At 47.0% G+C, this 24,468-nt stretch overlaps 1 protein-coding gene across 2 annotated transcripts in view; it reads right to left on the bottom strand.

The window, feature by feature from the left end:
• lrrfip1a (leucine rich repeat (in FLII) interacting protein 1a) overlaps window positions 1-22,995 on the bottom strand; it is a 65,264-nt gene extending 42,269 nt beyond the window's left edge. For both annotated transcript variants that reach the window (XM_036541060.1, XM_036541061.1), the window contains exon 1: window positions 22,074-22,995. In XM_036541060.1, the coding sequence (XP_036396953.1) occupies window positions 22,074-22,163 (90 nt within the window). In that variant the 5' untranslated portion in view covers window positions 22,164-22,995. The remainder of the gene's footprint in view (window positions 1-22,073) is intronic.
• Window positions 22,996-24,468: the final 1,473 nt, after the last annotated feature.

Here is a 24,468-nt window from a genome sequence, read left to right as displayed (position 1 = left end):
CAGGCCAGCTCTGAATATCTGGACAGGACATTCTTGTGTGAGGGTGACGCTCGGCTGAAATGCCGGTCATCGAGGAACATTATGGAACTCTCTCAGGCAGGCCTGTGGCTCAGGGGGTGGGGCCTCGGTGGGGGCGTAAAGGGAGGCAGGGACAGGCGGGGTCCCGTTTCAGTGCCCCTCAGGCCCCCCCACTTTCCAGGCCTCTGAGCCAGGAAGGAAGCTCTCTCACTGCGTCACAGATAGCCCCTGCCTTTCCCTTAAAAGGACCTACTCTGCAGCCAGGGACATGCTTAAAGCAAACACATGTATGCAGGCAGGCACACACACACACACACACACACACACACACACACACACACACACACACACACACACACCCCAACATATGCTACCACACACACAGAATAAAACACACTAATACACTAACTGCACACACACACACAACAACACACACTGGCACACATACACACACTAATATACACACTAACACACCAGCACATGCTCACAAAACACATACACACACACGCACACACTCACTCAAACACACACACTGTACACAAGCACTGCTGACTCTAACAGTGTTTCTCAATTCCACTCCTGGAGCCCCCCTGTCCTGCATATCTTCTATCTGTCTTTGCTCCAAACACAGCTGATTGAAATGACTAACATGCTCTTGATTAAATAAGGTGTGCTCAGCTAATCAAAAGTTCCACTGATGAGTTCAGTCAGGTAGGTAGAGCAGGAAAAGATGGAAAACGTGCAGAGCAGGGGGCCCCCAGGAGCAGGATTGAGAATCAGTGCTCTAAAACATCTTTACAGGTTCTGTGGTGCTGACTACACCTGCCCACATGCATATATATAGACACATAATGCAGGTGGGAGAGACCGGTAACAGAAAGACCGGTGAATGGCACAGATTAGGGGCCTGTGTTCCCACACATACAAGCAGTGTGGGACATAATCCTTTCTCCATCTTCCCTGCCGCACTCCCGCCACAAGGGGTGAGCTCCTCGGGAGGCAATGCTACGCCCGCTAGGCTCACATACGCTCAGGCGTCCTGCTGTCGTAACTGGGACCGGCCCCCATACTGCCCACTTGAAGCAGACCCTGCCAAGGATCGGCTCACACGTTTCCACTGGGTCCCTGCTCAGCAGTCCATACACACATCACCGAGAGCCCATCCAACACCAGCAGCCATCAAATTCTAAGGAGTAATTACTAATGAGAAAAAGAGGCTAATGCTGTATTGTACAAGAAATCATACTCCCATCATGTGATCATAACTTCCTGTTTGCCATTCTTTTCTCATCTCTCGAGTGTGCTGAACACTCAACAGCTAAATATTACCCAGGCTGGCTGCCAGACATAACTTAGTACTCATCTACAGTGTGGGGGTATTTAGGTTAACTGGCAATAGTGATTAGCTAACCTCACAGCTCCTTACATTCACACACTACTTTCTTTAACAGAGGTGGGGGGAAAGAACAGTCACACATATAGTGAGCTAATGGCTGTTTTTCTTACCTCAGAGTGACTCCCTTATGCCAACAGAGTGATTCAGTGGGTCTGAGCTGGTTTTCATGCCATGTTATCTTAATGACATTTTCACACGACTGTCTCAGGACTAACACATTTAAGCCCGGGCTCCTAAAGAAGCCTCACTCTGCCCATTAGACAGGGAAATATCTGTGGGACGGAAGGATTAAGTCTTTCCTGGAAATGTTTTGCTCAGCGGTGGCCAGCTCTCAACCTACAGAGGGTCGGCACTTCTGAAACCTGGAGCCTGGAAACATGTGACATGTCAGCCATTAAAACTCTGTGTGGCAACAAACCACACCTGAAGAGAGTTCTCTCCTGTGGTCAAGACAACCTATTCAAGGCACAGAGGAGTGCTGAAACTAACCTCCACTGAGCTTTTACTGAATGACACACTTATGTCGGTGTTTACAGTAACAAAATATTCTGGATGCTTTCAGTTCTGCGCTTAGAAGATATGAGGAATTCTAATAATCTGAAAAAGCCACAATGTAGTTACTCTTCACCAGAACTGCAATCGTCTTCGGCAATCACCAAATTCCAAGCAACACCTGACAACCGAAAGGCAAGAGAGTATGATAAAGTTTATCTGGAACAGGATTAGTGGTTGCTATCGCCAGAGACCTTGACCAAACAGCCCACCAAGGCAACATTTAAATCACACTCACGGTCTGAGTCACCAGGATTACTGCTGTGGGACTATGTAAAGTCTGTTTAGACAAACTTTTTGGAGCATAGTTAAAAAAGGGTAGGTTTAACATCATATCAGTAAAACATGTTTCTGGAACAGTGTAATAAGTTTAGTAATAAATTGTTCATTTTGTGCTTTTCCATGAACTCAAGGCACTTTGACAGGTAATGTCAAAGAAAGAAAAGCAAGAACCAAGAGCAGCACAGCTTCAGTTCACCAAAAATCAATCACAGTGTTCTGGTACTACTGCAGCTGCCCCCTACAGTGCCTGCTCAGAATCCCAGCCAATCAGCTGCTTCGAACTGTACCCACCACTCTGAGTTTGTGACACCATCTGCATCACAGCCAGCTGTCAGCTGACTTACAGGTCATGTGACAGGTGTGGGCATGGTTGTTTCCCACTCTGTCTGCATGATGTGCCAGTGTCCACGGCATGTCAGTCACACGCTGCCTATGTCTGTCCTCTCAGTTATGCCACCACACAAATAACAATGACACCTGCGATCCAGAAGGGCACCACATGCACTGCTTAGCCAGACTGTCACATTCAAAATGGACTACCCAAAGTGCTGAAAAAGAGCCTTACATTTAGAAACAGGAGAAGCTCCCAAATGAACACTACAGCAGACCCCCACCCTGTGCCACCTCTCACCTGCAGCTGCGCAGCGGTCGACAGGTAATCCATACCCCCTGGAAATGCCACTCTGCACTCGAAGGTTCCCGCTTTGGCAACACGTCCATACAGGGGAGCCCGGGCCTCCTTCCCAGAAAGCCCCCCACACTCAGTGACCCAGCTGTGCTAGGAAGAGTCCTGCGGCTTTCCGGAGCTCTGCCTGTTACCCCAGATGAGCGGCGTGCCACGTCCTGTGTGAGATTACACCGCGGTAACCTGTTCTGGGAGCAGCGGCTGCTGTCTGCCTGCGTTCGTCACAGAAGGGGAACGGCAGCGAGCCGCGTGCGAGTGCTGACTCAGGGCTCTCTCATGCGCCCTGAGCCAGTTAATCATTGTCTCAGAGCAACGTTTCCGTTACGCCTCCTTTCAGGCCAGGTAGTACCAGCTCAACAGGGGTGGGGCAGGTTAAAACTTTCACTGTTTGTGCGAGCTGTGGGATTTTGGCCTCATTCTGATGGCTCTGCATTTCAGTAGCATTTTGCGCTACTAGGCTCACCTAAAAAAAGGACTTTTCTGTGCTTTCTGACTCTCTTTCACAGCATCGTTCAGCTTGGTTCTTCACTGACAATTTCACAACACCTGCAGGATGTGGCATGTTTTGTGATGCAATCAATATTTTTCATCGTGACAAAACAGAGAAGTTGAGGAAAAAATAAAATGTTATAGTATCATGTACTGGCCTGCTCTAGTAATTTCAGTAAAGGTTATTGTAAAATATGTGTGCTGTTCATATCTGGCACCAGCACTGTGGTGTAGTGGAGCAGGGTGCTTGACCCAAAAGTTGCATGTTCAATTCCTAGGTGGGCCACTGCTGTTGTACCCTTTGCAAAGTAACACCTGAAATGCAAGTCTCTCTGGATTTGTAAGTCTCTCTGAATAAGAACGTCTCCTAAATAACTAAATGTAAATGTAAATGTGAACGGCCTCAGTAAATATCCAGCTGTATAAATGGATAACATCCAAAAATGTAATCTATGTCAGTTGCTCTGGCTAAGAGGATCTCCTAAGTACACGTAACGTACTATAATGTAATCATCTCTGAGACTAACTCTTTAACAGGGAATCACTGAAACACTGAGTGACCATGAGCATGACATCAGATAGCCAGTTACAGATTTTTTTCTCCTTAGAGTTGATCTGCTCTGCTACATGTGGCTATACTAATGTCAAATACGACAGTTAACAGACAAATTTCTTAGACACAAGTACTATCTGGCGCACACTGCACCATTAATGTGATAATTAACTGCAGTACGAACCAATCCTTACAAACCAACTTTAAACACCAATCACAATGCAGCTTTATTACTACTCAGGGTTTTCAGAGCAAATGGCTTTGAGCCCTGGAGTTCTATGTGTCCCATGTGCCTTTAGCATTAAACCACAATTTTCCACAGCACTTCCTGTTTCTGTCGGTGGTGGCTGCTACACCAGTCTAGGCAATAGCTCCTGGCCAACAGCATTATGGGAGACACCCGTAGGTAAAACAGACCTAAATTTACCAGTGCTGTATTGCAGTGTTTCCTGGCAGGTATGCAACTGCCTACAGTTTTTAAAGACAGACTAGGTGAACATTACAATTACAAAGTGTAAAACAACAACAAATCACATCAAATTACTAGGTGCATTACAGCTCAGCCAACTGCTTACTTCAGAATGTAAGGTTGTGTGTCTGTATGATTAAGCGTTTGTTTTTCCCAGGTACTGTAGAAGACAGACAGACAGAAATGTCTCCACTAGGCCAGGGGGCGTGGTGTTCTCGCTCTACCCCAGGAGAGCTGTTGAGGACAGCTCCTGTAAAGGCAGGCTTCACATTGCCCAAGGTGAAATGGGACACCGCAGCTAACAAGGCAGCCACTAGAGGGCAGCGGTTCCCACACAGCTTTGCATAACCCCCCTGCATTTCCATCTTGCAGCACTGAGTGACCCTGCCTGTACCTACACCGCAGCTAAACCACAACTTAAACAACATAGTGATACTGACAGTGCTGATTTTCTTCTACCGTGTGAGTGGAATTATATTTTGTAGTCATTATTATCAATACAAATACGTTATTACATTGCATTAGTGGAGTCATTTAGAGGCTGAGTTTCACACCGGGTTTTGTGCATTAAAAAGCAGGGTTCAGATAATTGGGAGTCGCAGATTACCAGAATATGAAATGAATCACGATAGAGAGCCCTACTGAGCACTCTGGTCTTCCAGTTACGAAACCATACGCATTGTAGAGGGAGTGCTAAAGGCCAAGGGAGGAGAGAAGGCCGAGGAAAAGAGGAACAGGGTCTGTGTGAAACGCCTCGCTTCGAAACGCTTGGGAAAGGGCATGCTGAGGAGGTCAGCTTTAGCAAACCCAGCGGTACCATCATCTCAGCGACATACGCGGGTATCACCACCAGGTCAGACCGGCCACATTAACCACACGAGTGCCACGCTTATAGACGGACTAACTAACTAAAACAGAAGTATGACGCCAAACACCAAGCAATCTGCAGTGGGTGTGTGTTGAGACTCTATATTCCCTCTCCAGCCATGCTTATACCACATATAGAATCTTTTAGTGCTGCCACCTGAAGCACTGAGGTAGACAGCAGTGAATAATCTAAAAAACATGCTGTAGCAGCAGAACCGGCTCCTTTCTGACCTTCTTTTCAAATGGAACACACGTGTTCTAGAATCTTCTTAATGAAGCAGCGGTATGATCACTAATGTCACACATTCTCTACATTGAATATGGTGTGCTCATACATCACATCATGCAGGGACAAAAACAGGCAGAAATTCTGATTAACACCATGAGGCACTCCTTATTACACACAACGCTTTGGATGACATCTGTCTGTCCATTAGGTAACACTGCACAGCGGTCTGGACAAAAGGCCTCATCTGGCTCTTGATCTTTGACCCTCTTTGACAGCCCGAACGCGCTGGGAAGAGTCTCGTCCATTTGAGAAAGCGACAGAGCTGACTAATATCACCCGATGCCGAAGTTCAGAAAGCCGCAAGAGCTCTTTGCACGCCCCTTCCTGTTTCCTGGGCCCGAACCTGGGGGCCGCGCCCACCCCTTTCTCCTCCTCCTCCACTTCCTCTTACCTTCTTGCAGTTGTCGAAGTATGTTAGGATATCGGTCATGGTGAGGCTGTGGAAGCGGGGGTCATCAGCGTTCCCGCACATCGTGCCGTCCGCAAGCGGCCGTGCGGCTCCTTCTCGAAGTCGGAGGAGAGTCGAAGTGGGCCAGAGCGAGAGAGAGGGAGAGAGAGGAGGAGGAGAGACACCGGCCTCTCCTTCCTCTACCTCAGTCGCGGCTCTGCTATTTTTAATGACCTACATGCACCCAATCCTATCAGCGTCCGCAAAAAAAGTTCTAATTCCGCTTCGTGCTAAAACTTTCCTCGGGAGACCCGCTGCACTAGTTTACGTTTTAATTTGAAAAAAGGGCCTGGGTGCTGACGTCCCCTCGCCCACGGCCATTTTCATGCAAACGTCACTTGCAAAACGCGGCCGACACACTGCGTACCCTTTCATTACAGAGAAGAGGTCAGAGCTGAGGATTCATTTTTACTGCATGAATGCTGTCTCTGTGCTTTATTTTTCCTCAAGAGATTACTTAGTAGGACAAACCACAAACTAAAATATGATGCTGCGTGTACACTATTTTCTCTGAAAAATCCCCTGGTTCCCTTAAATGCAATAGGGTCCTCCCTGGCCACAGGGGGCGCTGCTGGTTAGTCAATGCCACCCTCCCCCCTGACCACATCTGGGCCCTCAGGCATTTGAGCTTTACCAACAGCTTCCTACAGACGTGAAGTCTGCCGATTGCAAGATAGATTAGAGGCTGCACTGCCATGCTCTGATTGGTTGGGGGGCTACAAGGGAGCAGAGGTGGTGTCATGGGAAAAACACGACTGTGTGAAATGAATCGTACCCAGTCCTGGGCAGAGCTTTGGCAGGGGCGGGGCGTCCGGGCTCTAGCGATCAGAGACGCAGACCTGTTGATAGCTGTGAGAGGGCCGGAGGTCTTATCTCAAGGCACAGGGCCCCGTGTAGAATGTCAGCCTGCTCCACTGAGAATTATGTCCCACGCTCTGCACGCCAGAACATTTCACCGTGCCTGACAGAAACCACCGGCCACCAGAACAATGAAAGGATGGAAGTCAAATTCTATGCACAAAAACACATAGGGTCGAAATGCAGGCCACTCTGCCCTGCAAGCTGACAGCCCCTTTCAATGGATTTCACTGGCACTGGCAGTAATGCTCAATCTTCTCTCTCACCCACTCAGTGATTCAGTGACTGACTCACTCACTCGGTGATTCACTTACTCACTCACAGATTCACTCGCTCTGTGACTCAAAGACCCCCGTCCTCCTCCACACAGCCTGTGAGCGTACACCAGGACAGGCCCTGATGTGTCACGGCAGAACAGACACACATCAAAGGCTCCCCTTTGTTTCTGCGCTCGTTTAAGAGGGCCTGGAACAAGGCTGCTCTGCAGACGCACTGATAGAGCCTGCCGGACTGGTAAACAAGGCTCAGCTCCCGGGGGGGGCAGAAGATGCAATAATCCTGAATAATCGGGCCGATGGGGAATGCCAGCTAAGCGGCCTGTGGGACAGCAGGACCCATTAGAGACTAAACGCTAGCACATGTGCCAGAGTGAGGATCACACAGGGGCCTGGCAGCTATACAGTGACCCCAGCTGAGAGTCAGGGCCTGCTGCACAGACACACGGGGTGTGGGGGGTAGGGGTTACGCAAGAGCCAGAACTTCACTGGACACAGCTCTGTGTAAAAGTGCTGACTGGGCCATTTGGTTTACTTTTCCGGGGGCAGTATGTCTCAGGTTTCATTAGTATTGAGAAACTGACCAAACATCTTTAGCATCTTTAACAGCAGACATCAGTAGATGCTGCTGTGATCAGAGTCACAGGTACCAGCACAGTGGACACCCCATTCTCACTGCCCGGACTGATCTGCATAGCTTGACTTTGGGTGTGACGGCGTCAGCGTGGTTTCACACCAACATGCATATCCAAATGCAGGGCACTCTCTGCACACAGGACAGCTGTACCACCACTCAGTAGGATGTGTGTCCATTAACTAACATTTGGCCAAACTCACACATCTCATTTTGCTTTCATGACTGACATTGTGTCTGAGTAGGAGCTGTGTAAGAGCTCTGAACAGCTGCAGTGTTTAATTTATTTTTATTTAATTACATTATAAAGTGGTAAACAACAAAGGAGGAAAACAAAGCTGAGAAATGCGTTGAAAGGATGAAAACAGAAAATAAAACAGGCACATTTTTAAAACAGGGCTTGAGCAGTGTTATGCTCACACTCACTGGTCTGGATAAGAACATCTGCTGAATGAATGCAATGTAACGTAATGTAAGGTAAAACAGCACCAGCAGATTAACAATTACTGTGTTCATTTCATGACTGCAATATGCAAAAACGACTTCACTATTAAAATAAAAAACTAACATTCAGTTTTCCTGTGATTTCATGTACTAAAACTGGTGCAGAATTGGCGGTTCTGAAGACATGAATTGATTAAAATAACGACTCACACAGTGAATCTGTAAGGGTTACTGTGGTATGTGCGCTGATCTTTGCTGCACAAGTATTATTGTAGCGAACAACAATAATGTTGTCTTTGTAAAGCATGCAGCTGATTATTCGGGTATGATGAGAAGTCACCCAGAAATAGCAGCTGAGCCACAGTAAGGCGGCGCCACCAGTTGCAGTGAGGCGAGGGCCACGCCCTGCCAGTCTGACGGATGCAGGGCCCCCCCAGCCGGAACTCTGCACTCTGATTGGCCCAGCACTGCTGCAGCACAGGAAATAGGAAGGAAGCAATGTTTTTCACATCGGAGGTGTTGAGCAGTCAGACCAGAATCCACACCTCAGACTCCACAGACTGCAACATGACTCTCACCAGCCAAATTTTTACCCTGCACCATGCATTTGCTCCTGGTTGTGACAGAATCAAACCTGCAACCTCTGGGGCTGTAAGCTGAACTCCTCCTGCACGTAGGCTGACGGCAGACGTGCGAGGGGGCGGGGTTTAAGCACGCACCCCCACCCGGGTGTATGATGTGGTTGCTGCTTCGACTCATGCGAGGAGCGCTGCACTCTCTCACCCCCGTGAACGAGGACGAAGCACGGATGCGTTCCCCTGACAAGACGCCGAGGAAGTGACGCCTCTCACTGTGGCGGAATTACGCCTCTGACACTGTCACTTTAGCTAAGCTCCTGCTGTTTTGAGCACCGTAGAGCTTCTAGTCTGTGCTTTTCGGTTTGCCACTGTTTGTTGTACTGCTGTGTAACTTACTGACACTGCGCCTCTTGTTGTCTGTGCCGCTGAGTGAGTGTGAGCATGTAACGGGGTGGATTCGGGCCCTAGCCCGTGCTGTGAACCCCAGCCCACTGCTTGCACATAATCGCTTACACATGCGGAACGAAACCCATCTCAGTTTCATCTTTTCCTGCCGCCTCCCTCTCCACGGCAAACACAAACGCTGAGCGCTTTTGATCCTAAGTGTCCCTTTCGGTGGCTTTAAACACTGCCCAGAGAAAATAAGCCACCGGTTTGGTCACTGCCGATGGCTGGGCTGGGAGCCCGCGGCCTTTGGCAGAGGGACTGCAGCCCAAAGGGCGTCATCGAGCTAAAAACAGCGCGCTCCAGATGTTCCCAATTTTTTCCCAACAGCGCCGAGACCTTGCTGGCATCCCCCATGGAACCAGACCTTTTGTTTTAAAGGCAAGAACAAAGCTGATTGGGCAATGCTGTCGCCCTGCTTGTGGGTAGGCATCTACTGGAAATGGGCACAGCGCAGTGAAGTTCTGGGCTGAACGAGGCCAGAAAAACAGTTTAACGGGCTGGGATGGGCACTAAAAACAGACTGCTGTGCTGGCACCTTCCCTTTCTGCAAACTGGCAGGTGATTGGCCCAGCTCAGTTGCATAAACATTAGAATCTTTTTAATACAACTGAATTAGAACCATATTCAGCATTCTGCAGACTGTACCTGTGATTTGGGCTCAGATTGCTTTTTGTAATTTATGAGTTTGTGGTGACAAACAGGGGTGCCGAGAGCTTGTGCTCCTTCTCATGCTTCACTTAAAAGGGCCTGATATATGAAGAGCAGTGTTTTGCTAGCTCATTAATCTTTATCTTGAACCACAGCAATGCAGGAGGATGTGTGTGTGTGTGTGTGTATGCACTTGAGGGGGAGTGTGTGTGTGTGTGTGTGTGTGTGTGTATGCACTTGAGGGGGAGTGTGTGTGTGTGCGTGTGTGTGTGTTTGTGGACTCCTACAGTCAGGAGATGTTACTGCTGCTTGATTGGCAGACTGCTGCTCCACCCCTCCAGTGCACCATGAGGATTGTGCTGGGAAAAACCCTCCATGCCCCCTGGCTCAGAACAGCGGGGGAAAGCAAAGGATACACTGTTTGGGGACAGCTGGGGACATGCAGTGTCTCCATGTAGACCTTCAGAAGCTGCGCTGAGGAACAGGGAAGCCCTCCTAGGACAATGAACAACAGACTCCAACTGCAGATGGAACCAGCTACATGCAGTCAGAACCAGCTCCATACACCTAAAACCAGCTACACATACATAAGCAGATTAATTATAACGACTTATATAAAAAAAACAAAAGAAATATAACTGGCATATGCCAAGTCAGACCAAGAAAATCTGATCCATGGTGCTGGTGAGGATCAAACTCGTCACATCACACCCAAGTTGAGTAAATGCCACAAGCTCACCAAATCGGCAAACGGAAAGCTCCAAATCGGCACAGAGCTGAGGCTGGTCGCGCGGCCGCCCGGATCCTCTACCGACGCCCAGAAAGGCTTTGTAAGTGAGGGGACTGCGTGCCAAAATTCACATGCGATTGCTTTGATCCTCTGTGAAAATTAAACCTCTCACTGTAAACATTGGATGTAAAATGACTTTAGAGAGACTGCTCCTTGCGGAAGTGTGGCCAAACGGATTTGCACAGAAGCTAATTGAGATCGCTGCCGAAGACTCAAGACCTGGAAACGCTGAGCCTTCAAAGAAACCCCCAGCAATTAAGCACGAAAACTACCATAAACCAACAGCGTCAATGCGCCGATTTTCCAGCACAGTAAAACATAATGACAATGCAATAAAACATGCAGTTACAGAAACTGTGTGTGTGTGTGTGTACGTGCGTGTGCACATATACACACATCTTCAGAGGAAAAGACGCAGTAAGCCAGCTTGAGGTAGATCTCAACACAAACCTGGGGAAAACGCTGTGGCCAGTTTGGCTCAGTTCCACAGACACCCCTGCAGCCACCGTGTCCTTCTACCACACCAGCCACAAGCTTTCAGAGAGCCCTGGCTGTGTCTGCATCAACTACCCTGAGGGCAGGAGGGTCCCAGAGCAAACCCAGCAACCCGCAACACATGGAATTCTGCCTTCTCTCCCCCTAGTCCAAGCAGCAGAGATGGAAACAGTTCTCATAAGAATTTACTTATTTCAATTTTTCAACTTTTCAGGCAAACGAATATCAAATTATAAGCAAAATTTATTTTGCATATTTTTTTCATAAGATGATCTGCAGGCTCCACTGTACTGAAAATCAACTCCACCAAGGGGGAGGAGCTCTATGCAAACACCTAATCCCAGTGACTGAAAACACATGCACGCACAATGCAATCCTCCTAACAGAGAGACGGATGAGTGTGGAGCTCAGCAGTACCCATGGGAAGCACAAAAAGTAGTTTGTCTTCAGTGTGGTTTAAAGATAAACAGTTACTGTGGCTGTGGTCACTGTGCTTCCTCTAGACACTGTAGATCACAAATTTCTTCTTTTGTGTCAGCAATGCCAAAAAGAGGTGACATGCCTTAAGCTGAAACCATTGTGAACTTACTTTGCATGTGCTAGTACAATTGCTGGGTTCTGTGCAGTGACACTTGTTAAGAAACAATTTTTGAGTGACAGAAAAATATATGATTTTACTCAGAGAGACCAGTGTACTATGTATACCTACTCTCAGGTCATAGTGCCCACAGGGACGATGGTTATATAGACTGTGTGTGGACCCATGTCCTTCAACAGCCTGATTTTTGGACTTGCTGCTCCATTTCTAATTTGATTGACTCTGGAAGCTTTAGTTTAATTACTTAGAATGTTCCATTTTGGTTTATTTTCCGTTAGGTATTCTGCTTGAACACAGAAGTAACGGAGGACCACTCCGCATCAGTCTTCCTGATCTCTCTTCTGAACCAAATGTGTTATGGCGCTTACTCCACTTCTACTCTCCCACAGGAGCCCTCTGCAGGAGCTGCCTGTGGCCGCTCCAGCAATCACAGGTGCACTCTGGGTAGGGACGAAACCCCGACGCGGTGAACAAACAGGAAAGCGTTTTGCGATAGGCATCTCAAAACACTCTGGCAAGCCCGGTGACGTCAGAGGATGGAGGGAAGTGCAGAGCCTCCATGTCCTTCTATGGAGGAGCTCAGAGCCCTAACGCACCCCCATTGCTCTGCTCACTGATCAAAGGCACAGGCTCCTACACACATCACAAATCAGGGGGAGACTGTATGCCTGCCCAAATATTCTCATGCATGTCTGCATGAGCCCTTGTTCTCCTGTGTCTGTGTATGTGTGAGCATGTGTGTGCCTGTCTGTCTAACTATGCACATGCATGTCTGTGTCAGCCTCTGTTCACATGTGCCTGTGTTTGTGCTTTTGTGTGTATATGTGTGAGCGTGTGTGCGTGCGTGTATGCGTGCGTGTGTGCGTGTGTGTGTTTGGGCTGTTGGACAGGCTTGCGTTAGGGCAGGGCTGGGCAGTACAAATGGCTATGAGATGAGCGTCCCCCTGCTGAGGACAGAACCCGCTGGATTTAACAGACATAGCAAACACACTCCCTGCCCATGCTGTGTGCTGGCAGGGACATGCAGGCAAAGGCAGCTCCAGTCTGACAGCATCAGGGCACAAACACAGGCTCATGGGAGGTCCCCTGGCAAAGGGTGTGTAAGTGAGTGTATGTACAGGTGTGTATGAGTGAACGACTGCACAGGGATGTATGTGAGCAAATGATTGCACACGTCTCTATGGGTGCAAACACATGTACAGGAGTGTATATGAACAAATGAGTTAGTGAGTGAGTTAGTGATTGCAGGAATGAATGCGTGGCTGGTTAGAGTGCTGGGCTCGGGACCTTAGAGTAGGGAGATACCCAATGAGGCTGTGCTTACACCCCTGTAAGGGTATCTGCCAATCAAACGGGCCGAACACTGAGGTGGTGGTTAGTGTAGATCCCAACTGACACAGTGAGATTACGGAGCTCTTGCCCAATACCTCCCGCTCCCGGCTAATCTGCTCTCTCACCCGATCCCTCTCCCATCACCCTGTCACCTCAATCCAACTGGCAACTTAATCTGTGGCTTACTGTGTCTCCGAGCACTCCGGCACACACAAGCAGTGTGTCAGGGTCTAAGTCCTGCTGATGGCAGAGACAAACTGAATAGCATTTGTTTATACTGACTTGTGGGTATTATGCAAATGAAATTGTAAAATGTGACCATGTGACGCAAGCAACATGAAAGTCCGTTCACTTCCTTCCGCCATGTGTTGATTTGGGGGGGGGGGGGGTGCTGAAAAGCAAACTTTCAGCCTTTAGTGATGTTCCCTTCAGCGCTGGTGATAGCTCAGGCCCACGCAGTCTGCGCCTGGGCAAACAGTAGACCAGAGGACTGCACGCCAGCCATAATAACGGTCTCCAACTGACAGCTCCGTGGGAGAGCCCTGTTCAGAGACACTGGAGTCACTCCCTGTCATGTCAAATATCACCATGCAAATAATAGAGAGCCACAGCTCCGGTGGCAGTGAGATGCCATCAGGGCGCTGGCTTTCCACTCCACTTTACATACACACACACACACACACACACACACACACACACACACACACACACACACACACACACACCAGTGGCGGCGGGTGAGCTGACAACAGGGGAAGCCCGAACACTACCTTTAAATCTATGATTACTTTCAACCTGTTCCCCTTTATCCTCCTTGATTGACAATAAAACAAAAAAATTCACAGAAAAATTGACACCAATCGCGTAATTAGAATAAATGATTATGCTCGCAAAACACTGCAGATTGTCTGTAGTTTGTGTGCTATTGCAAAAGCTACAGCATGAGATTGTTTAATTAACAAGGATGGCATTTTGAATAATTAAGTGGCAACTAATCCCAAAGCTTTCTCTTAAATGTTTCACATTATAGCTTTCTTGTGTTACAAAATTCAAATTTATATATATTTATATCAATTTAAATTACTGAGAATAAACTTTTAGGCTAGGTTGAGTGCAATGAACAATAACATTTAGAACACAGACCTATCAAAAGCTGTGATGTGTCATGTGCATTTAACGTAATTTAAAATCCTTGTTAATTAAACAATCTTGCGCCATAGCTTTCTCAAGCACACAATCTATAGACAATCTGCGCTGTTTCGTGATCATAATCATTTATTCTAATTGAATTATTTGATTTATAGTTAATCAAGGAGGATAAAGGGGAACAGGTTGAAAGCAATGACAGATTTAAAGGTAGTGTTTGGGCTTCCCCTGTTTCCAGCTCACTCGCCGCCACTGACACACACACGCACTCATGCACAAACACACACACACACACACACACACGCACATCAGCATTACCTAAATTGCAGTATTGTTCATGAATTTGTTTCACTTTTAGTTTAATTTTCTCAGTCCCACACAGGCTACAACATGCTAGCAGGTAAGGTCCAACACCCCAAGCCAACACACCATGTATTTATGTGGTAAACAAACAGCTTTATTTAAAGCTTGTGAGGCTGATGATGACTCCAGCGAGACAGGGGGGTCTTCCATCGCCTCTGCCCCACTTTCACAGAGAGGTTGAGAGGACCAGTTGTGACTTTATTTCTGTTAGCGTCCACAGAGGAAAACTGCTCACAGAAAGGAACAGCTGTTAGCTAGCCTGGTCCCCACCCCTCCCCTCCCCATCACTCACTGCTGTCACCCCTCTACCAAGACCCTCCCCTTTTCCCCTCAGAAGCTCCTCCCCCTCTCACCAAGCTGGGCAAAAAAAAATCTGTTACTTCCTTATTAGTCCACAGGCAAGCAGCCCCTGAGGACCTGGTCCCCGCCCACCGGACATATCCCCATTTCAAAACAATCCAGAGAGGAAAAGGATTAAAAAAAGCCAATCCTGCCCACATAAAGCCCAAAGGGAAAGAGAGATTCACTAATGAACTCTGCGCTCAGCATGTGGAACGCAAGGAGAATGGAGGCCACAGCGTGGCACACTTTAACTTCAGGCTACTGTCTCACAAACAAATGCCAGTCACCCATCTGAAGGAGAGTAAAACCTATTCCTTACCATGAAGAGTAACACTAACATGATGAACACGATAGTTTATTTAGTCAACACATGAAATGGCCCTACTGATAATGAGTGAGGGCTCATTACCCTTGTGATTCAGCTGGCCTGCCTTAGCTGTAGGTCAGCTTTACCTGAGGCAAGCTGAAGGGGTTTCTGCGTGAAACTCACCCAGCCCAACAGGATGTTAGCCTGTTTATACTGTAAAATACCATGGGCAGGAAGCAACTACTCCTAGCTGTATAACACAGTCACAGACCTAAAAATAAACAGGCTGCTTACTGCGGAATCATGGCCATCTATACAGCTATGTTTGTAGATAGGCTGCAGTCCCCTCCATCACAGTCTTGAATGAAGAGATCCACTCGGTCACGGTCATGACTGATTAGAGGTCCCCCCGTCACCATGATGACTGATAAGCTGTCCCCTCCATCACGGTCATCACTGATCAGTGGTCCCCTCTGTCACGGTCACAACTAATCGGTCGTCTCCTCTCTCACGGTTATGACCAAGCAGCGGTCCCCTCTGTCATGGTTATGACTAAGCACTCCTGTGACAGTAATCAGAGGTCATTATGAGGCTGACACAATATTGCCCTAACAGTAAGGTCCTTCCCCTCTCAACAGTAATGCAAAAATAACTCACACCCACTTGCCTATACCTTTCTGTAAATAACATGCTTCTGCCAGCAGTGCCACTGCAATGGGCCTCATGATGGCACACGCTACGCAGTTAAGATGACACCAGCACGCTCTGTAACCTGACACCTTCACTCCTGGTCTTAGGTGACAGCCTCGTTTATCCAAAACACTATAATTCCCTGCTCACACCACACCCCTGCTAATCCTTTAAACCGAGAGCGAATTAGATCGTCTGCTGCCCTGTGTCAGGGCTCTGAGAGCTAACATCTGCACAGACGCATAAACTCAGCCCTCCTCGTTTACTTTTCAGACCCCCTTTTCGTTCCCCTTTCCCCCTCGTGACAGAGTCGGCTCTCCTGCAGCGACCAGACGGGAGGCGGTAAAAAATGGCATCATCTTTCACCGACGCCTTCAAAGCGGACCGCGACCAGCGAAAACTTTATGAGCCGCCAGTGAAGCCGGCAGCAGGAGGGGCGTGCGCGGGACGGGGCGAGGCTCCGGGGCCCGCAGAAGGCAGGAGAGGAGCGCTAACAGCCCCCTCACTAAAGTCACAAGCTCCCGCTAATGAAGATGAGAGGCGCGTGGGGAGCGGTGCCTGGCCCGGCCGCTCAGACGGCACAGCCTCCTCCTGTTTACTCCTGGCGCTGCTTTCCTGACGTCTTGCTGGCTCCGGGACGAGGGGGAGTCCCCTCGCAGCCGGAAGCCTCCACAGAGCCGCGGGAGGGAAGCGGCCACGCATGGAAAAACCGCCGTTGGACGGCGGGTCTGGAGTCCCAGCCCAGCTGGGTGCAGTGAGCGTTAGGGAAGACCAGTCCAGTCCACCACTCAAATTTTCAAACGTATTATTAATAGAAAAGCATTTGCCTAGTAGAAGGTAGGGTCCAAGTTCTGTGTGAAATGATGTCCTTCTCACTGTCCCCTTCTTAGAGCGACACTAATGTTCCGGTGTCCACTAGCATATTTCAGCACATGCTGTACCAAAGCCTAAATTACATTTGCGTTAACAAAACCAGATTCCTTAAAGTAACATGCACAACAAAGAGCTTTGGGTTTAATCAAACAAGTGTTCCTAACAAGTGTTAGGAAACGTTTCACTTCATTTTCTGTGAGGGATATTCCACCACAAACAGGCGATTTATGTTGTGTTGAAAAAATTACTGGCCTTCCTTTGAGATCACCAGTGTCTTCCCCACTCTGGGACCGCTGGGCAACGCTCTTCTTGCGTGACTTTCTCCCAGCTACACAGTCCTCCAACCCATCTGGATCTCTGTTGCTCTTTGCTTTGCAATTCAAACCTGCCAGTGTTCACAGGCCAATCCACAGTCCACCCCCCGAAATGTCCCATGTCACCTGATTATATTGTGACCGTACAGCTGGAAAAGTGGCTATCACTAACCTGATGCGGGTGAGCTTTCATTTGGCGGCTGTGTGAGTGTAGCAACTGAAAGAGGTGCATGCTGGTCCTGCGGGCTGACCCCCTAGCTGAGCCCAGGGTGATAGAAGCAGTTTTGTGCTGGGTTGTTAGGGGGCCATGCCAACCTGCTCTATCTTTGGCTGTTATCATTAGCAAAGATGGATCAGCGCATTAGAAGAGAAGGAGGTCAGTAGTGGACAGCGCTGACCTCAGACATCAGGCCTGCCCAAGATAATCCCTCTCCTCCCAGACACAAAGGGAGCACTGTGGCTACAGGCTAACCCACTAACAACCGCAAATGCACTATAATAACCACGAAGGCGCCAAAGATCGCAAACACACCAACAACCACAAACCCGCCAATGACCGTGATCACAATCTACTTCTCTGGGTCAAATGCGACTCAGACCAACGCAGGTTTGCGCTTCAAGATAACACAAACCCAGCCAGTAGAGACAAGCGTGGGCTGGGAATCCATTAAAACAAAAACAAATCACAAACAATATGTAAAGGACTGGAAAAGCACAGGCCTTTCGTGACGCACGCCTTGAGAACACAAACGCTCACGCCAGTCCCACACCCACAGAAAGAAATGGAGGAAATGTGTTCATGTAGCTGAAAAGAAAAAAAGAAAGTTCACGGTTCAACTTGAAGGCCAGCCAAGGGTGTCTGACCATACATACAATGAGCCAGGCCGTCCCAAAGCCCCGTCCCTCTAACCAATTCATGTCCTGTCGGAGGGACAGGAGTGTGTGGGAAGGGAAAAGGCCAGCCAAACCAACGAGTGCGGATGATTCAGAGGCCCACAGTGTCCAAAAACACGGAGGTCACCGTCATTCCCAGCACACATCGTCAACGCAGGAACATCCACCCAATGAGCAGCAAATGATCATTTCCTGTTTGTACTGACCCCTGAAATCAACCCAGGTAAATCAAAACGGTTATATACTGTCCTATCTGAAGAATTGTGCTTTTGGAGTTATGTGGCTTAATATTTCAGAGCTATAAATATAATTTATTTTAACACATGAAATGGAAAAAACTCTTTGTCCAGATGGCACTTGAGGTAAACTTTCTTGGAGTGGATTTCCCCCAGACAGGAAATGCTTTCCAGATGAGTGCTCTCCCGGTCCTGGTTCATATGGTGTCACAGGCGCTGTGCTCACTCCTGTGTGTATACCTTCATGTGCCTGGCGGCTCCAGACCTGAGCTTCGGCACACCATGCCACTGTTCAAATGCATCTCCTGCAGGCCGCGGGCTGTGGGGGGGTCACCAAAGCCCTGTTGACTTTGCTCACATTCTGGTTGATGCTCAAGGAAGGCTCTACAGTTAAAAAACAGCCCCCGATTCCCTGCAGAGCAATACCTCATCAACACTGACGTTCTCTTTGCACTGGACTTTCCCAGGTGAAGACAAGCCCCCCCCATCCCAGCCCCCCCACTCCACTGGGGCCTGGTTCAGCAGGGTGGAATAACAGCTGATCTTTAAGGGCCTTCTATTTTTACAGCTCCCTTTGCAGAATCTCCCCACTCATCAGGACTGGCATACCAGGCTGTCAGGCGTTTCGGCATGACCCCCAGTTAAAGGCACAGCTGCCCCCTTTCCTGGGGAGTAGACGGCTGACACCTAGCAACAGCAACCTGTGGGAGCCGGCATGAATTGGCAGTGAGACAGCATGGGGGGGAGTAGCGTGCAAATCGAGATGCGGTAGCTCCCCTAAGCATGACTTCCGCTGACGCAACCCCTGCACTTCCGCGGGCTCGCAAGCACACTCTTCCTCCTCAGCCTGCTCGAGCGTGGCCTGGAGCTTCCTCTTTGCCAAGAGCGAACCACTGTTCTGTGGTCTCCGCGCTGTCTGCTACAGGAAGCCAACCTGAATCCACCAAGCATGGCGCTTCTGCAGTGCCGTTTAAAAGAGCTGGTGCTCTAGGTTTCTGGACTGCACAGAGAGAGGCATGATGGGATACTTCCACTAAGATCTCCGAGATCTCCGGGTATAGGCATTTCTGCTTCCCTACTGGCCCTCTTTGGAAATGTTTCGGTACAATCTCAGACACTTTCAAAATTACCTTTTTGGCACCGCTCCTGTTTGGCACATTTTCACTCTGAAATCTCAAAAAGTTAAAAAGTCAGCAGGTGTCCCCTCCCCTAAGGAACGCATCCACATCCTACCCACAATGATTTGAGTGAAACTAGGAAACAGAGAGAAACTGAAGGCTTACAGTAGCTTAAAATGATCTGAAGAAAAACTTAAAAACTTAAAAACAAAAATACTTTCTCTCACCAGCAACACACATCTCACCCCAGCTTCTCACAGGACAGCTTGGTGTAAGAGCTGTGATCGCCATCAGCTTTAGCGGTATTTCACTGTTTAAGTTATTTATTTTTAGGCCCGACACAGCTCTGTGCACCCGAACAAGATGCTGCACGCTTGCAACAGTAAGCATGAGGCCAAACCATGCAATGGAAAGTCAATTTATGAAGTAAGAGGTTGACTTTACAGCTGCATTTACAGCTGACCTCAGAACAGTATCTCCTCTTTTATGAAGGACCGTGGGAGGGTAAGGGATTCAGCCGTTTTAGTAGTTTTCCTATAGAAACTTACCCATGTGGCAACAATTTCCCTTTTTTGGTGCTCTTTCTAAGTAAATCGTTTCCAAAATGAAGACTGTTTCATTCAGAAGAGTGAGTTTAGCCAGAAGCAGAGACTGCAAGAACAGACAGAGAACTGCAGAACATGAGGATAGCACATGGCTACGTACAGAAACAGATTTTATCAAATATAGCTGCATTCATTACCAATTTGCCTACAACACACATTCTTATCTTCAAAATAAAAATCTGTAACCTAGCCAGAGAACCAGCTCAGACCTGCCACTTTAAAAGCCAGTGCTGCAACTGTAGCCTGCACTAAAGTGCTGCAATGTTTGGAGAATGTAGGGTTAGCCGTTAAGACATTAAGAATGTTTTGCATGTTCCTTTCTCTTTTTTCATAATTAAATACAGCAAGTGGAAGAGGCCATGCCCAAAATCAAGTTAGCTGAGAGTACGGGGGCTATAAACAGGTCCAATTTATTCCCAACCTGTGGGCTAACATTTTGAATGAAGCGTTTTTGGAGAGAAAATCCTGCTGTTCTCCACTACATGAACATCATCGCACCGAAAGGACACAAAACTCTTCTGTGTCTGACACCCGCACCTTTGTGGTTTTAAAGCACTGACTTCCCCTTGAATACTCCTCAGCTGTTAGTGACACCAACTGCTGAGTGAGCCATTCCTGCACCCCACACTCAATACACCTGCTACTGCAAACCCAGGACACACTGTGCCTCTGTTTACCTCCAGGCCTAATCAGTTACCCTGAAAATGTTAAGTGAAACAATCCTAATTGGAAGTTGGCCAAGAGCACTTATTAATATCCTATAAAGTCGCTGACAGGAATGTATCAAAATTAAGTAGGATCCACAGAAGGCTTTGGATGGCAACAGAGGCTTTATGTCTTCTTTTGCAAACACTGGGCCAACATCCAGTCTGTCACAGGAAGTTAGGAACAGAGTTCCTACAGTTTAGAACGCTGTGGGAACTCGCACAACTGCATACAGTAGCATAACATTTACTTCTCATAAAAGCCGTTACCGACGACTGAAGGTGGCCTCAAAGAGTCTTAAACGCAATACAAACGATAATGACAACACAGAGAGACGTCAGTCAGTCGACTGCAGAGATAAACCTGCCTCAGCATGACTCAATTCACCCGTTAGAACAGGCACTGCGACAATGTACTTTTGTCCATAACATCGCAAGAATTCTGACACGTTAACACAGGAGAAGCATGGGATAAATTTACTTCCAATGACAGTTTCTCAAACGATGGCGTGGCCTGCAGGTTAACGGAAGCAATGGAAGCTTATAGAACAACCCACTCTCAGACACGTTGTGAGATGTCTTAGTTTACTGTATTATATGTATATGAAAATTACGGAACTACCTAGCCACTTAAGGATAAGCATGGGCGTCATGAAAACAGGTGATTTTAAGATCCCTGTCAGTCTGACGTCAATAGCCTACGGGCTCTCATTTTGTCATTTTTGGCCACATTGATTTTCTTCAAAGTGAATGGGGTACCTACCACATATGTACAATAAGGAGATGCTAAGACACCGTCCCGCCATGTCTTTTCTGTAGATATGTTGTCGGTTGTGACGTACGTACATGTGCAGAATCATAAATCGAAGGTCTGCCCAGGATTCTGCCAAGACATTTACTGAAACAAACGCCCCGTTGATTTCTTTCTTCGTTCAATTCGATGTACATTCACAATCATGTAGGTCAAGCGTAAGACAATGCTCTGGCTTTTCGGTGCACACAATACATCTTTGTCCGCAAGTTCAGATAACGCTTCATGTTTTTCTTGTTAGCTTTGACAAGCTCGGCAAATCTTACATTCTGATTCTTGTGAATAAAAGCGAGGACGCTGCCACGCTGTTTTTTTTCTACGGGGGGAGCACGACAAGCTTTATATCATTACTGCAGAGAACCTTAAAATAAGCACGTGAATGGACATTAAATAAAATAAGCATCAGTTACTGTTAGATTTGTCTGAATGGTGACAATAAATATTCCCGTAACAGCCATATCGCAGCAACAAACATTTTGCGCAATATGACAATGCAAGCCGGCGAGGTGATCTTCAGACTTACCTCTCGAGCTATTTGATTTAAGGCATCATCTTCTGCCGTCAATCTCTCTCTGTTGGGAATTCTTCTCCGTCCTGTTCCCTGACTTCCCATTTTTTAGATTTCTAAGTGTATTTTCTCCAGTACAATCTGAAGATCCCAAGTCCAAGTAGGCTATTAAATGCACACAAAATAGCTAGTAGGCTACAAATTCAAAACGATTAGGGGAGCTGTTGTCTCTTCGGACGAAAATATGTGGGGGAAAAAAAGGAAAACAAAATGTATGTTTGTACATTCGGTGGATAGCTCAATCAGATATCAAGGAACCGTTAGCTATTTGGTTTAGCGTTGGGTCATCTTGGTACATCCGTCGGATCTCTTCCTGGATTGTGAATCGATTCGAGCACTCTTATGGTAACTTTACAAAATATATTACCGGCGTCTGTTGTTGATAAACATATTCGTAACAAACATGTTGCTTTCTTGATGTGGTCAAAAAACAGCCAGCGAATAAAAGCGCTTGATTAATAATATTCAAAAAACAAGCAGTTGTCCTCCACTTAATCCGCCATTATAAAATCCAAATATATTCCACCTTCAAAAGACGAACACAGCGGTCAGAGTTATTGGTGTGTAGATTCTTATTGCTATTACAGCCTATTTTATCTGTGCGGTCCGTTTGAAGAAAACATGATACGAGCGGAGACCGAACTGCCGTACATGACAGGGAGAATTCAGAGCAAAGCAATCCCGGATGAAGACCAGACCAAAATGAATACACGTTCCGGGGTAGACTTTTCTGCTATCAACGGTGAGGGGTAGGCTAGGCTGTTACACTCACACCCTCTTTGCTATTTTTAATGATGAGCGGCGAGCGCTAAAAACGGGCTATCTTATCTTGTACTTCTTAAAGCTGTAGCCTTTCTCCCGGTGGATTTCTGACAGATTCCTGACAATGTCTCAAAGGAATGATATTACATTACATTTCATTTACGTCAATACGACACAGATACGCGCACATGGTCGATTCGCCCCAGTAACCCGAGTCTCTGTCAAATCCTGATATGCCGGGCAGCTGAAACTTTGGGGGTGTTTGTCGAGGACAGCACAGTTTTCGGTAGCTTCAACTGCTTATTTTGGAACGTAATCCGTTTTTACAACTTTAAACACACTGAGCTAGAACAACCGACACGCAGTTTAATTGCAATAATAAAAGGATGAAGGAAACGAGCCTATACTACCAAATATGGGCATAAAGTACAAAAGACGTTTCTGTGTAAGTACCAATCCCAATACCAATGTATCAGAGCGTTTTCACGGAGAGCGAATGCTTATAAAATTTTTAGCAAGAAACTCATATTTATCTATATGCATAGAAAGTTATTCCATCCGTACTCCTGAGTATGTGCATTCATATTAAGAACACTACACACACACACAAAAAAACACAAACACACATAATCAGGTTACAAAAATCATAACTACTCTACACTCTCATTTCTTTCAGATATTGTAATTCATATAATTAAAATAATTAATTCATAATTATTCATATAATTGGTTAGATTCATATAATTGGTTAGAATCATCAATAGGCTATCATATGTGTGCGTTGTATTTCTTTCATTAGATAAGGCTTTGGTATTCTCACTTGTAAAATCCCCCATCACAGCCTAGAAAATACAGATATTAAGCTATTATCTGAGAAAATTAAGTGCTCCAAGGATAAACAGCATTAGCAGCGTTTAACGCCACTTATAGATGCGATAATTTACTCAGTTGCTGTGCAACTCCGCCCTCTACCGGCGATAGGTCGGAGACGTTCAGTATAAACGAGTCCTCGTTGTTATGATTGGAGGGCAACTAAAGTTTAAAGTTTAAAGTTACAATCACTCAAACCTAAAAAAAAATGTTATCCCAAATATACAAACTCCTAGCATCTGAAGACAGCACTATATCAATCCCTATAGACAAGTGGACCACAGACATAAACAACCTACCAACAGATAGTAATTGGCAAAGCATATGCAATAACTCATTCTTTATGTAATTCCAAAACCCAGCTTATACAGTATAAAGTCCTCCATAGAACACATGTTACTACCCACAGACTTTACCGCATGGGCTTTAGCCAAAGTAATACATGTTCATATTGTTCAACCTCAATAGATGATTACTTCCATGCCCTCTGGCTCTGCCCACACGTCCAAAACTTTTGGTTGGAGGTCTTGAGCAGGCTATCTGAGATCCTTAGCCTCAGCATCCCCTTATGCCCCATCATAGCTTTACTTGGCGATGTCTCTACACTACATACACCGAAACATCTCAAATCATTCATATTAATATCACTAACCATAGCCAAAAAGACCATATTACTGAACTGGAAAGACAGAGCCAAGATATCCATAGCTCACTGGCT

The sequence above is a fragment of the Megalops cyprinoides genome, chromosome 11, assembly GCF_013368585.1.
Source record: "Megalops cyprinoides isolate fMegCyp1 chromosome 11, fMegCyp1.pri, whole genome shotgun sequence".
NCBI lineage: Eukaryota > Metazoa > Chordata > Actinopteri > Elopiformes > Megalopidae > Megalops > Megalops cyprinoides.
Note: the sequence above shows the minus strand (reverse complement) of the source record. Positions and strands in the feature narration are given on the sequence as shown.